This window comes from Lagenorhynchus albirostris, chromosome 15, assembly GCF_949774975.1.
Source record: "Lagenorhynchus albirostris chromosome 15, mLagAlb1.1, whole genome shotgun sequence".
NCBI classification, from domain to species: domain Eukaryota; kingdom Metazoa; phylum Chordata; class Mammalia; order Artiodactyla; family Delphinidae; genus Lagenorhynchus; species Lagenorhynchus albirostris.
This window is the reverse complement of record NC_083109.1, coordinates 10222949-10237640: the sequence shown is the minus strand read 5'-3', so window position 1 is coordinate 10237640 and position 14692 is coordinate 10222949. Positions and strand designations below refer to the sequence as shown.

The following is a 14692-nucleotide window of genomic DNA, read 5'->3' as shown; positions in this document are numbered from 1 at the left end:
GCGTTTGAGTCCTTATTCTATTCAAACTGTTTGAGCTTCTGCTCTCGGGTGAGTCATTTATCAATTCCTTTGTTTTTGAGGCAAAGACAGCAAGCAGTACCAGTACTTGGATTTTTGACTGGTTGGGGGTCGACACCCCTAACCCCCTCCCCCTCATCGTTCAAGGATCAATGACTTATTCATACTCTGACTTCACATGGCGGACAGGAGTGAACAAACTACAATAAACATGCAACACGGTCAACCCTTATGAATCAAACGTGGAGCAAGAATTAACAGGCATGAGTGAGTACCTGCTACCTGACTGCATTTACTTAAAGGTCAAAAACAGGCCCAGCCAATCTCTGTTAGAAGTCAGGATACAGATCAAGGTGGGGGAGGAAGGAGGCAAGAGGAGGCTTCTGAGGTCAGAGCCTGTTTATCTGCTGCCAGTTACGGGAGTGTGTTCACTTCATGAAAATTCATCAAGCTGTGTGTTTATGATTTGTGCACTTTCCTGTGTGTGTATATATATACGCATGGATGTGTACATATGCATAGTTTTTTAAGCAGCTTATTTAGGGAAAAAAACCCTGCGAGGTGGGACAAGTGGTGTTGTCTGTTTACTACCTAGTCCTTTGATTTACCCGGACACAATTGCGTCATTCCTTGTATGAGAGCCTCTGACTGCCTCTAATCTGGAGAACAGAAAAAAGAGGGGAGAGGATGGGGGCGGGGGAGGTTCTCCAGTTTTAAATTTTCTTTGCACTTTCATGGGAACTGACTGTATAAAAGCTAAAAAGTATTCAGATTCAAATCACTTCCTTTTACAGGGTGAGTACACACATTTTAGAAATAGATGTTCTGCACTCCCCCACCCCCGCCATTAGCATGAATGTCTCTCCTACAGAGAGAGTGAATTAAAAAAAATAAGGATCAATATGGAAACTAACTCTGAAAACAGATATTATGCTTCTGATGGATTTACAGTGATTGGGATAATTTGAAGTTTCCAGAATTTTCCTCTGTCACATCACTTCTGCTCTCTGCTTCTACCAGGAACAATGGGGTACACACATATTTACCTCCAAACCACTGAAGGCTCACAAACCCACAATTCCTCTTCCCTCAACAAAAATCACTTCCTCTAAATGGCCATTACAAGAAAACTCAAATAGGAAAGGGCACAGAGACAGGTTGAGATATACAATTTGCTGCAGAAATTCAAATTAAAATGAGCCTTTCAAAAAAACTGAAATGAGCTTTTAATTCTAAACCAAAACCGTTCTTCAGTTTGTCACCTGTAAAGTAGGGCTGTCAGGAGGATGAAATGGGATGGTCCACGTAAAACTCTTAGAAGAGCACTGGACACCTAATCAGCACACAATAGGGGGCAGCAACTATTATAATTCTCATCAAATTAATCTAGCACAATCCAAGTGACAAGAACTAACAAACCAACCATCCAAAGCACAACCTGAAATGTGACCCCTGTAAACTCTTTAAGCAAAAGGAAACATCTGGGGACAGCACCTCCACCTTACGGAGCATGTGGCACGTGTTTTAGGTTGCAGGGGGGTGGGGGGTGGCATTCAGCTCTAGTGGACATGACTTTGCAACATGGAGAACTCTTTGCTTATGGAGAATTCTTGAGACCGGACTGTCTAAAGAAAAGCACTAAAGAACTCATCATCGGTCTAAAATAAAGGTTTACTAAAAACACCGAGAGATTCCTCACCTACCAAAATAACCACACGATGCTTCCTATATTAGCCTGCTCAGGCTGCCATAAGAAAATATCACAGGCCGGGGGGCTTAGACACTGGAAATTTATCTTCTTATAGCTTGGGAGTCTGGAAACTCCAAGATCAAGGTGTCAGCAGATTTGTTACCTTCTGAGGCCTCTCCCCTTGGCTTGCAGACGGCCACCTTCTCCCTGTGTCCTCATGGGCTTTCCTCTCATGCCTGGTATCTCTCTTCGTGTCCTAATCTCCTCTTCTTAGAACACCACTCAGATTAGTTAAGGGCTCACTGTAATGGCCTCGTTTTAATTTAATCATCTCTTTAAAGGCCCTGTCTCCAAATACAGTCACTTGCTAAGGTGCTGGGTTAAGACCTCAACGTGTAAATTTGGAGAGGGACACACGTCAGCCCATGACACTTCCCAAATGCTTTCTTCCAACAGCTCAAGACTTCCTTAGCTGCTAAATGAGCAGCTGAACTCAGAGTTAAGAACATAATCTAAACATAAATCTCTTGCCCAGCAGGTTCTTCTTTTTTCATTCTTTCTTTTTTTTTTTTAAAGACAGGATGAGTCACCTTAAGGACAGTAAGGGGCATGGCTTTTCATAGAGTGTACACATTCCACTCATCCAGGGGGTCCTAACAGCTGCAATTCTGCCCACTCCTACTCCTCCCACCCCCCCGGGGACATGGCAATGTCTGGAGACAGTTTGGGTTGTCACAACTGGGGGGAGGGTGCCACTGGCATCTAGTAGGTAGAGGCCAGCGATGCTGCCCAACATCCTACAGTGCACAGGACAGGCTCCCAAGGCAGAGAACTGTCAAACCGAAAATATCAATAGTGCTGAGGCTGAGGATCCCTGAGGTCTACACTGGCCAAACCCTACCTCATCTTGTGTCACAGCAGATGGCCCAGCAAAGAGGGGGAGAGCCTACCAGGCCCCGTTCCCTCCACAGGCGTCTTCTTCCTCAGGAAGGGCAGCCAGCAGGCTGTTCCCTGGCACTGGGCAAATGCCACAGAGATCTAACTGGAAGAAGGCAATAGTCTCCAGCCCACCCAGCTTTCCAATTCACACAAGAAGCCTTTCTTTCCATGGGGCCCCTTCCAACTGTCCTCTCCCACAAACCTCCCACAAACTTTAGACAATGATTAAAGCAACGTTAAGGTCCCAGATGAACTGGGTAAACTAACCATCGTTTAAAAACCATGGTTTTTGGGCTTCCCTGGTGGCGCAGTGGTTGAGAGTCCATCTGCCGATGCAGGGGACACGGGTTCGTGCCCCAGTCCGGGAAGATCCCACATGCCACGGAGCGGCTGGGCCCGTGAGCCATGGCCGCTGAGCCTGCGCGTCCGGAGCCTGTGCTCCGCAATGGGAGAGGCCGCAACAGTGAGGGGCCCGTGTACCGCAAAAAACATTTTTTAATAAATCATGTTTTTCATGGACAACTTGGAAAAATAAAAAGAATTTTTAAGTCTACAAATAACAAATGCTGAGAAGGTGTGGAGAAAAAGGAACCCTCCTACACTGTTGGTGGGAATGTAAGTTGGTGCAGCCACTATGGAAAATAGTATGGAGGTTCCTCAAAACACTAAAAATAGAACTACCATACGATCTAGCAATCCCACTCCCGGGCCATATATCCGGACAAAACCATAATTCGAAAAGATGCATGCACCCCAATGTTCACAGCAGCACTATTTACAATAGCCAAGACACGGAAGCAGTCTAAGTGCCCATCGACAGATGAGTGGATAAAGAAGATGTGGTACATGTACACAATGTTATTATTCAGCCATAAAAAAGAATGAAATAATGCCATTTGCAGCAACATGAATGGACCTAGAGATTATCATACTAAGTGAATAACTTAGACAGAGAAAGACAAATATCATATGACATTGTTTATATGTGTAATCTAAAACATGACCTAAATGAACTTATCCATGAAACAGAAACAGACTCACAGACACAGAAGACAGACTTGCGGTTGCTCAGGGGTTGGTGGGATGGGCAAGGGATGGAATGGGAGTTTGGGATTAGCAGCTGCAAACTATTATATACAGAATGGATAAACAACAAGGTCCTACTGTAGAGCACAGGGAACTATATTCGATATTCTGTAATAAATCATAATGGAAAAGAATATATATATGCATAACTGACTCACTTTGCTATACAGCAGAAACTAACACAACACTGCAAATCAACTATACTTCAATAAAATAATTTTTTTAAAAAAAAGAATTTTTAATCTATTAGCACAACCAGCTTATCCCTTTTCTTTCCCCTTTGTAACAATAACATTATATTTTTAGACCAACAGCACCATGTTATGAGCACAGGCCACCACTTCCTAAATGTCAGGCATGACGTGGGCACTTCTACAAACCTACCGAGCTATTACTGACTTCATACTTTTAAATCAACTCTGTGTTTTTTACTGAAATGTATTCTAAAAGAAACCTTCCTGTCACTACTACAAAGAGAAAACAAGTATCACTTGGCACAAACGGAAGGAACTATAAACATATATGCTAACCTTTCAATGTTTGGCCACGAGCCACCTAGTGATCTCTGGCGAAGCTTCCCACAGGCCAAGCTCTGAATACCTCAATCAATCTTTCAAAGTCACATAAATAAAAGACGCTAGCTTTAAAAACAATCAGCACCATTCTATCTCTTTAGGTAAAAGTCATCAAAAAATATGTTACAACGAGTCTTTTTCTTTCTAAATTAAACCAAAGTCCACTCACTTTTAGGAGGGAAGCTCCAGGCACTTCACGTCCATTCCCAAAGGTGGCCATCAAGTCTGGCCAGTCCTAGTTAATGATTTTCATCACGTGCATCTGGGTAGAGATATTAGAAGAAACTTCTGTTTTGAGAAGTGACAGCCCAAAGTCCAAAGACGGATCATTCGACACCCCGCCTCCTCCTTTCTACTTGTTGCATGGGTGGCCGAGGTCAAGGTCAAATGGCCGCCCTGCTTCCTTAGGGACTGGCACCCAGGTGGCTCACTGGCCTTCCTCAGGGAAGCCCGGGCAAGAGTGGCGCCTGTATCCACGCTCTACCCTTCAGCATCTCCACCTGGGTTTGTAATTTCACATCTGGTGTCACTGCCTGTGCCTGGCATGGGCAGGGAGCACCTGGTCCGGGTTTGGTCAGTACAGGGGAGGGCCCACGGCAGGGATTCTGTAACAGGAAGTGGATGGCACAAGTGCAGCTGGGCTGGCAGAGGACACACAGAGCACTTCCTGATGGGCCGCTACCAACGCCTGCTCTGTTCTCGTCCAAGGGAGCAGAGAGCTGTTAATGCAACTCTCCACTCCATCACAGAGAGGGGAAGGGCTGGGGTCTATGCATTTCATTCACCAGCACAATCCCCCTACATGCTCCCCCCAACACACCCCACCCCCCAATATTAATACCTAATATTAGGTATTAGGACTGCAAACTAATACCACGTCCACTGTGCCAACAGAAAGACACTGAAAACACACGCACCCCTACATACAGCCCATCCTTCTGATTTGTGATATTTGTTTTGCCAATTCACCTACTGCCTAAAATTCGTAACCTCAAAAATCCATGATCACAGCACTCTCGTGGTCATTCACAGACATGCTCAGAGTGGAAAAAACCATCCGAGTCACCCACACACATTCCCAGCTGAGGCTGAACGGGGCGAGGATCTGCCTTCTCGTCTCCGCTCTCATACTGTACAAAAGTGTCCTCTTCGTGGCCTGTTTAGTGCCATGTGTCCTGCATTTCTGTGCTTTTTGTTATCTGTTATCACTGTTTAAAATGGTCCCAGCACTGTCAGCGTTCCTAAGAGCAAGAAGCCTGTGATGTGCCTCATGGAGAAAAACACATGTGTTACATATAAGCTTCCTTCGAGGCATGAGCTGCAGTGCTGTTGGTCACGAGCTCAATGTTAATGAACCAACAATATGTTTAAATACCACGTCTTTCAACAGAAATATACCGAACACAGGGTTCTCTACTGATCAGTCGACTGAAATGTTGTAACCCAAGGCTCGCAGGAACCTAACCCTATATTTCCCCCAGGAGCTGTGGTTCACTGTTCGCTAATTCAGTGCTGGCAGGGACTTCACAGAACAAAACTACTGCAAGTAATGAGAATCAACTGTACTGTATACCTAATACTACCCTCCATGATGTCAACAGAGACAGGCATTTTAACATCACAAATCAGAAGTGACAGCTTCAATCAAAAGTTCAGAACTTCCCACTGAATAAACACATCTGTATAAAGAACTCCCTACGCGGGCACTGTTCGTCCACATCAACAGTGAATTCACATCACTGCTGCACCCTCGTCCTGGCGTGGCGTGAGCACCTCTGCAAAGGAGCACGTGGCCTGCAGCAGCCCTGCCACTACAGATTTAGTCATTTGAGGTCTGAGAGAGCTGCTGGCAGAGTCGAGTCCTCTGTGGCCATTTTCTGGCCAGAGTTCTTACTCAACCAGACTCTCTACAAAGTTCTAGAAAGAAGAGGAGATCATGTTACCCAGTGCAAGAGTCCGCATGAGGCTTGGTCCCTCTTCCAGGCTGTGCAAAGAACAATTTCTGGCGTTCTCTGAGGGCTCATATCTGCTCTGCATACATTATGCCCGACCACATGGGCTCATATCTGCTCTGCATACATGATGCCCGACCACATGGGCTCTTACTATGTCGCCACTTTACGGAAGAGGAAACTGAGGCACAGGAGGGAAAAGACAGTGGTCTGGGACTTCCCCGGTGGCATGGTAGTTAAGAATCCACCTGCCGGACTTCCCTGGTGGCGCAGTGGTTGAGAGTCCGCCTGCCGATGCAGGAGATACGGGTTTGTGCTCCGGTCCGGGAAGATCCCACATGCCGCGGAGCAACTAAGCCCGTGCGCCACAACTACTGAGCCTGCGCTCTAGAGCCCGCGAGCCACAACTACTAAGTCCACGTGCCACAACTACTGAAGCCTGTGCTCTAGAGCCTGTGCTCCACGACAAGAGAAGCCACGGCAATGAGAAGCCCGCGCACCACAACGAAGAGTAGCCCCCGCTTGTCGCAACTAGAGAAGGCCCGTGCTCAGCAACAGAGACCCAACGCAGCCAAAAAAAAACCTCACAGTAGACAAGAGAAATAAAAGCATATGTCTATACAAAGACTTGAATGTTCTTAGCAGTGTTATTTACAATAGTCAAATACTGGAAATAATCCAAATGTCCATCTTGGTGAACAGATAAACAAAATATGGTATATCTACACAATGGAATTCTATTAAGCAATAAAAAGGAACTTTAAAGCCATTGTGCTAACAAAAAAGAAGCAGATTCACAGACATGGAGAACAAAACTAGTTGTTACCAGTGGGGGGTGGGGGGTGCTAAATAGGGGCTGGGGAGCAAAAGGTACAAACTACTGGGTGTGAGATGAGCTCAAGGATGTACTGTACAACACAGGGAATATAACCAATATTTTGTAATAACTGTAAATGGAAAGTAACCTTTAAAAATTGTATTAAAAAATTTTTAATTAAAAAAAGTGCTGTGAAAAAAGGCAGATACAAAGACAACATATTTTATGATTCCATTTATACGAAATTTCCAGAAAGGGCAAACCTATGAAAACAGAAAGCAGACCGGTGACAGCCTGGGATGAACTGCTAACAGGCACGAGGGAACTTTTGCGACTGATGGAAATGTTCAAAAACTGGATCGTGGGGATGGCTGCACAAACTCTATAAATCTACTGTAAAAAAATCAGTGAGCTGTACATTAACAGCGGATGTATTTTATGTGATGTAAATTATACTTGAATAAAGTTATTTATAAAAAAAAAAGCTGAAATAGACTCTGTACCTAAATAGTCAGCTCGCTCTTAACCCAGTTCATCCAAAACTTCCTAATGCCCCAAGTCCAAATACATCAAAAATCAAAGCATCCTTGTCCAATTTGGCCACAAATCCCCAAATTATCACTAAGAGAAGGCAAAGTCTCAGTTCTGCCAGAGCTGCTTTCGACAATATCTATCACACCAGGGCGTCTACATACCTGGATGGAATAGTTTATGTAGTTAATCATTTCCTGGATTTGATCAGGAAGGAGCAATGAAGTCAGTAATATTTCTTTACTTCCTACCATCAAAGGTCCTTCCTCTCAAAGGAGCGTTCTGGAGATCCCCCAAAGCAAACCTTACACAAAGACCTAATTATCACTATCTGTCCTAGTAAAGACCCAGGAGGTACTAAGCACTTAGTGTTCCAAACTTAACATGGATTAAGTCTCAAAACAATCCTAGGAGGTATACATAATTACTGTTACTCCCACTTTACAGATGAAAAAATGAGACCCAGAAAGGTAAAGTAATTTCCCCAAGTCACACAGCTAGTGAGTGGCAAAACCCAGGCTTGCACCCAGCTCTCCAATCCTACGCCCACGCTCTTAACAAATCTCTTGTGTTTCACCAAGAGGAGAACTTCATTTAGCCAGAAGGAAAGCACATGATGTCAGAAAAATGGTTTCCAGCAATGTGAGGCAAATGCCTTGTGTCCAAACAAAACCACTGTAATAGTTTTCTCAACATCAGGATGTGGTAACTTTCTCAAGAGAGAAAAGAGCTCTGGGTCTACGGGATTCCTCCAGCAAATAAACTGCATGTCTTGGTGACATATGCTGAGTGACCCCAGCATTAATTATACTCTGTCTCCTGGGACCTGTGGCACCTATGTTTTTGGTTTTTTAACCACAAAATCCCCCAACCATCCTACAGCTTTGAGCCATTAGGTAAAAAGAGTTGATCCACCTCCTCACACTGAGTATCCCTATGACCTCCAACACATTATTTAGCGTCACTGAATCTTAGTTTCCCTGTCTATAAAATGAAGAAACTAACTCCAAAAATTCACACAGTTGTTATGAGGATTTAAACACAGCCATTTATCTCAAGTGCCCAGCAAAGATTCTGACCCATCACAAATATATTTCTTATTCCTTTACCTCCCCCTGCCCCCCCCCACCTTAAACTGCAGGAAGCCTTTCCATCTCTCTGTGCTTCCAAAAGTGCTTCCCAACACCAAGATCCGCAACTTGACAAGGCTACTCCTAAAAATGCAGATTAAATACTAGAACATATAAGCAAATACCTGGAATTCCAGATACCAGAGTTGAATTTGAATCCATGTCACTGTTTAGGAAATCAATTAGTTCCAAAGTGGCAAATTCTAAAGAAGGAGTGATCTTCCATGCCAATAGCAAACAGAAATCTTTTTTTTTTTCCAACTGTCGGCACCACTCCCTCTGAGCCCCTGTATCAACGCTGCATATTTCTATCACGGTAATCATCACTTTTAAATAATTATTTGCATTTTTCTCTCATGCACTGAATCAGAGGTTCTCAACTATGCCAGCGCATTAAAATCATCAGGGCAGCTTATAGCCAGGTCCCACCCCAGACTCTTATTTCAAAGGTCTAAAATGGGGCAGGGATGGTAATTGTTTAAGCTGCCCAGGTGATTCCAATGCAGGGTCAGGAGGCATGCACCTGTGGTCAGGGCTTGTTTAATTCGTATATGCACCCCAGACACCTGCCACAGCCACAGCCACACACACACACACACACACACACACACACACACACACACACACACACACACACACACACACACACACACACACACACACACACACACACACACACACACACACACGGCATTTTATAATTGTTTTTGCCACAAATTAATAACTAGGGGATCTTCGAGTCCACTGATCATATTAATTCATTAAAACACTGAGAAAAAAACATTTACTGAGGGTGTATATTACATCAGGCACTATGCCAGGCACACGGCTCAAGTTAATTGTTATCGTTCTTTAGCCTTGAGCAGTCAGGATTACAACGCGCGCGAACAGTGAAGGAAAGGGTGGAGGGCTGTCGGCCTCTGGGGTCAGAGAGCCCGAGCGCAACCTGCATTTTGCAGCATCTTCCCAGCAGTCCTCGACCTCGCTGGGCTCGCTTCCTCCTCTGTATTCTGTCAAAGGGGACTCCTCACCGGGAGATTTAAGGAAGACTTTAAGAAGACAGGGACAAAGACCTCACAAAATGGCAGCTGGCAGCATTCTTCATTTTTCTTAATTCGACGGACACCTGGTGAAGCCAGCCTACTTGTTCACCCTCCTCACCCCCTCCATCAAGTAACTGACGCCGCAAAGAGCGGCCGCCACAGGGAAAAGGCCCAGAGAGAACAGGACGCCAAAGGGAAGGGCGGGTCCGAGAGGCCCGGCCCCGCCCAGCTGCGGTTCTCAGCCTTCACCCGACAACAGCCTCACCTGGGCGGCCTCGGAAAATGCACATTTCCAGGTCCCACCCCCAAGAACTGATCGGCGGGTCTGGGCGGGGCCGGGGAATCTGCATTTTAACCAGCTCCCCTCAACCTTTCCCCCAGCTAACTCTGTCGCAGGCACTTAACACCTCAACAGGTCATTGCCATCCTCCGAATAAGAAGACGGCAGGGCGCAAAACATCCTCCCGTCCTCTCTCTCCAAGTGAGGGAAACCCTCACCAGGCTGCCCAGGGGCCTGCCAATGCGGGAAGGCACAGCAGGTGGCAACCCCTACGCCTGCCAGGGGGCTCCTTCTCTCAAACTGGGGAACCGTGGGGGGGGGTCTCCTGTTGACCAGTAGGAACCCTTCTCGCCCTCCTGCGGTTACTAGTTCGGGTCCAGCCGGGGCCGGGAGGGGAAGGCGGCCATCTGGGGGCTGAGACCCGGAGGCACTGATGGGGACCCACCCCCCGGCGGGTCTGCGGAGGAAGCCATGCCTCCCCCGACAAATAAACTGAGCATATCCGGGCTTCCGAGGACTCCACGCGCAGAGCAAGGTTTGATACTGACCGAATCGTAATTACAACGACAAGGAGTAATCAGGAAACAAAATGGTTAAGAGGCAAGGCTGATCCCAATTCCACGCGCGTGTAAACAGCGCTGGGCAGGCCCGGCTTCTCGGGGTTTCGAAAGGAAGGTGGGCATCGGTGAGAGGCAGCCGGGCGCTTGGGCCCAAAAGGGACGCGATCGCGCCGGGAGCCCGGGCGGGAACTGGAGCTGAGCCGAATTCCCTCCCAGCCCGCCCGCCCGCCCGCCGGCCTCCCAGGCCCGGCCACCGGCTCATGGCGCCGGCCAACCTGTCAGGCCCGGCCCGCCCTGCCCGAGCGCCAGGCTCCGGCCGCGAGCGGACAAAGGAGGGCGGCCAGCCCCGGGTCCCGCTCACCCGCCGCGGGGCCTGCTGTCCATCCGCTTCTTCTGGCGCACCGGCTGCAGTGGGATGTTGTCCGTCATGTCGCCCGCGCCGCCCGCCTTGGCCGCCGTGCCCCCCGCGCCGCCTGGGCCGCCGCCCGGTCCGGCCTCCGCGCCACCGCCCGCCGGCGCCGCGCCGCCCCGGGGGAGGAGGCGGCGGCAGCGGGCGGGCCGGGCCCGCAGCGAGGGGGCGAGCTCGCGAGCGCCGGGCCACGCGCGGAGCCGCCCGCGCGGCCCGACCGACGGACACGGGCGCACCATGGGCCCGAGCTACGCGCCGCGCCCGTTCACCCCGCGCCGCGCCTGCCACGGGGGGCAGCCGGCTGTGTCCGCGCCGCCGCCGCCGCCGCCGCAGTGTCCCCGCCCCCGGCCCGCGCCGCGCGCCCCCCACGCGCGCCCACCCGGCCACGCGCCCCCCGCCCACGCCCCGCCGTGCGCGCGCGCGCCCGATCCCCGCCCCCAGCCGACACCACTTTCACGCGCACACACTGCCACGCTCCCTCGGCCTCCATCCTCTCACGTGCTCACCCTTGCACGTTCACACGCGACCCTCGCACACACACACGCACACTCATTCTCACCTGCTTACTCCGCACCAGCATCCGACCTTCACAATCACACACGTACACCTGCACGCACACACCCTGCTACACTCACGCCCATGAGTCACCTTTGTCCGCCCTGGATCTCAGGCCTCACACACGTGTGCCCCCAGGAATCACAGTCACACCAGGACCCACGCTCTACCTCACTCCGCTTTCCGGACTCGCTTACCCACCATCCTTCACCATCCCCTACCCTCACTCTCCCACCTGGACCCCTGAGATTCACAATCACAGCATGCACTTACGCACCTGCACACCCTCGTTCTCACACACACTCCTTCACCTACCTCTGGGGCTGACACACGTACCCTCTCAGTCACCCAGACCAACACGTGCACCTACATCCGCTCCTACACAGTGTCCTGGATCCACTAACTCTCCAAGGACTCGATAAAATTTTAAGAACAGAAAGATGATGAATAGTGGTGAAGGCAGGAGGGAAGGAAGTTAAAAATCCATATGTAATGAAAGAGCCTCAAAATGTAACGCCGTGTAAACTAACCTACGGCAACTAAAGGAAATTTTGAAGTAGCCACATCTAGTACATTTCATGCGGGATGCGGGTGCCTTTTGTTTGCGATGAACAAGGGCAAAGCCACCAAGTGTCTGTGTCTGGGGCCTTGGGTGAAGTGGATCCCAAACCAAGAAGTGTGACTTATCTCATGTTCCGATGAAGTTCCTCAAGAAAAGCATGTCATTAGACGTTGCTGCATGGCACCTTTGAAGGGAAAACAGCATTCTTTGGCTAACAGACCCGGTCTGCTTTGCGTCCTGTACCTAGGACAGTGCTAAGTGCACAGCGTGATACACACACAGTCAACTCTCAGTAAAGGCTCATTGAGTGGAGGAAATGTAAACATCCTGACCCACCAATTATGGCATCAGAGGGGGCCCCACCCTCTCCCACCTGCTCCCCTAAGGTCCCCTCTCAAACCCCACCCACCTCAGACCCCTTTCTCTACTCCACTACCATAGAAGGTAACAGACAAGACCGAAGAGATTGTGGCCCTTTAATCCAAGTTCCCCCACACAGCTGGTGTTGAGTAAATGTGAGCTCTTGTTTTTTGGGGGGTTTTGTTTTGTTTTGTTTTTGCGGTACGCGGGCCTCTCACTGTTGTGGTCTCTCCCGTTGCGGAGCACAGGCTCCGGACGCGCAGGCTCAGCGGCCATGGCTCACGGGCCCAGCCGCTCCGCGGCATGTGGGATCTTCCCAGACGGAGGCATGAACCCGCGTCCCCTGCATTGGCAGGCGGACTCTCAACCACTGCGCCACCAGGGAAGCCCTGAGCTCTTCTCTTGTCTTGTTTTGTTTTGTTTTCTGAGCTCTTGTTTTAATCGAGCACCTAAAACACACGTGGAATCCCACATTTAATCCTCCCAGCCCTGCCAGCTGAGTCTAAATGGTCACACCCATTTCACAGGTGAGGAAACAGAAACTCAGAGTGGCCTGCACAAAGCAACGTGATTAGGAAGGAACTCAGCTGGGCTCCCAGGCCCGGTCTTTCCTGATCCAGAAGGCAGGAAAAATGCCCTCCAGTGACCAACGGATTCAGTTATCATGACATTTCCAGGTACCTATTAATCCTGATTCCAAATATCTTCCAGCTCCCTCTGCTCCTTGTGGAGCCCACCCATGGCCACCCTTGTCAGGCTGTGCCCTCATTGTCTAGAATATGCAGTAATAATAGTGGCTCCCTCATCTGAGATCTGTATCACTTCCACCATCTCCCAACTGTAGAACCAGAGGCAACTTACAAACTGCTGAGGCTCGGTTTCCTCATCTGTAAAATGGGGATAGTACCAGCCTCAGAGGATTGTTGGAAGGGTTAATTGGGCCAATCATGTACATAAAGCAATTCGAAGAGTGCATACGCAGAGGGAGAATGTGGGCAGTTCAGGATTGTTGGAAGAATTCAGGGCAATAATAGGAACATGTAAAGCACTTAGTGCAGCGCATGCCACAAGGTCAATTCTCATCAAGGTTTGCTACTACAATTTCTCGTCCTCCTCCTACAATGAATATTATTTTTTTTCCTAACTAACTAAAGAAAGAACACCACAGTGTTATCAAATGGTGGTCTCTGGACAAAAAGATTCTAGATAGATATTTGAAATATAATTCAGTCACTAGATTATTTTTTGTAGTAGTTAGTACAGAGAGCTCCATATCCCATCCCATACCCACCTTACCTCATATCCACCCCCACCCCAAACCCAGCAGTCTCCCGTATTAACATTTTGCATTACTGTGGTACATCCAAGTGGATCTTAAAATTTTATGTTTTGTCTATACTTTCTGCTTTTTCTCTAGTGAACAGGTATCACTTTTACAATGTCTTTCTTTAAGTAAATACATTTTTAAAAGACCAAAGAGCCCCCTCAGTCTCCAAAGGTAATAACATTTTCATATGAAAAGAGGCGATTTTTATTGCCTTTGCATTTTCCAAATTTCTTTCAGTGCACTTTTATAATCAATACAGAAAACACTTTAAAAGACTCCCTTCCAGCAAGGCAATCCCTCAGGAAAGGAGGCACTTAAAGGCTTTTTTCTCTTCTTGAGAGAGATCCAGATGCTTGCATGAGATAGCAGAGAGCCTGTGGGGAGAGCAGCAGAGCTGGGGCAGTGATGGCATGAGGATGGGAGGAGGGGCACAGCATCCCTCTTCCGGGCCCAGCCCTGCCTTCTTCTCCCTGTGGTCCTAGGAATGGTCACCTCAGGTCCTGCTTTCTGAGGAGCAGCCCCTTTTGTGGCCCTTGACAGCCATCTCCATCCAAGGGCCCCATCCAAGAAGCCACTGACCCCTAGAAAGCTGGAGCAGAAAGATCTTTGACAGGTAAACCAACCTAGTCTAGCCTCTTGTTTCCAGAAATCAGAGAGACTGAGGCCCACAGAGGTCACCCAACCTCACCAACAGATGTTGGGCCCAGACCATAATCGATCTTGAGACTCAGTCCAGCCCACGCTGAACCCTCATTTTCATGGATCACCAAGCTGGCTGCAGCTGGTTACAGAGTGTTGGTGGTAAGAGGACATGAAGTCAGGGGCACTAATGGGTGAAACAGAGTCAGGGAAAACAGG

General features: G+C 48.6%; 1 protein-coding gene across 9 annotated transcripts in view; it reads right to left on the bottom strand.

The window, feature by feature from the left end:
- ATP9A (ATPase phospholipid transporting 9A (putative)) overlaps window positions 1–11114 on the bottom strand; it is a 176778-nt gene extending 165664 nt beyond the window's left edge. For 5 of the 9 annotated variants that reach the window (XR_009535411.1, XR_009535412.1, XM_060123528.1 and 2 more), the window contains exon 1: window positions 10983–11095. Coding sequence is in view for 4 of the 9 variants with exons in the window: in XM_060123528.1 (XP_059979511.1) it covers window positions 10983–11050 (68 nt within the window). In the remaining 5 variants the exon portion in view is untranslated. Of the gene's footprint in view, window positions 1–4477; window positions 4571–10982 lie in introns of all 9 variants that reach the window. The other 4 variants (XR_009535410.1, XR_009535409.1, XM_060123527.1 and 1 more) reach the window with 2 other exon arrangements.
- Window positions 11115–14692: the final 3578 nt, after the last annotated feature.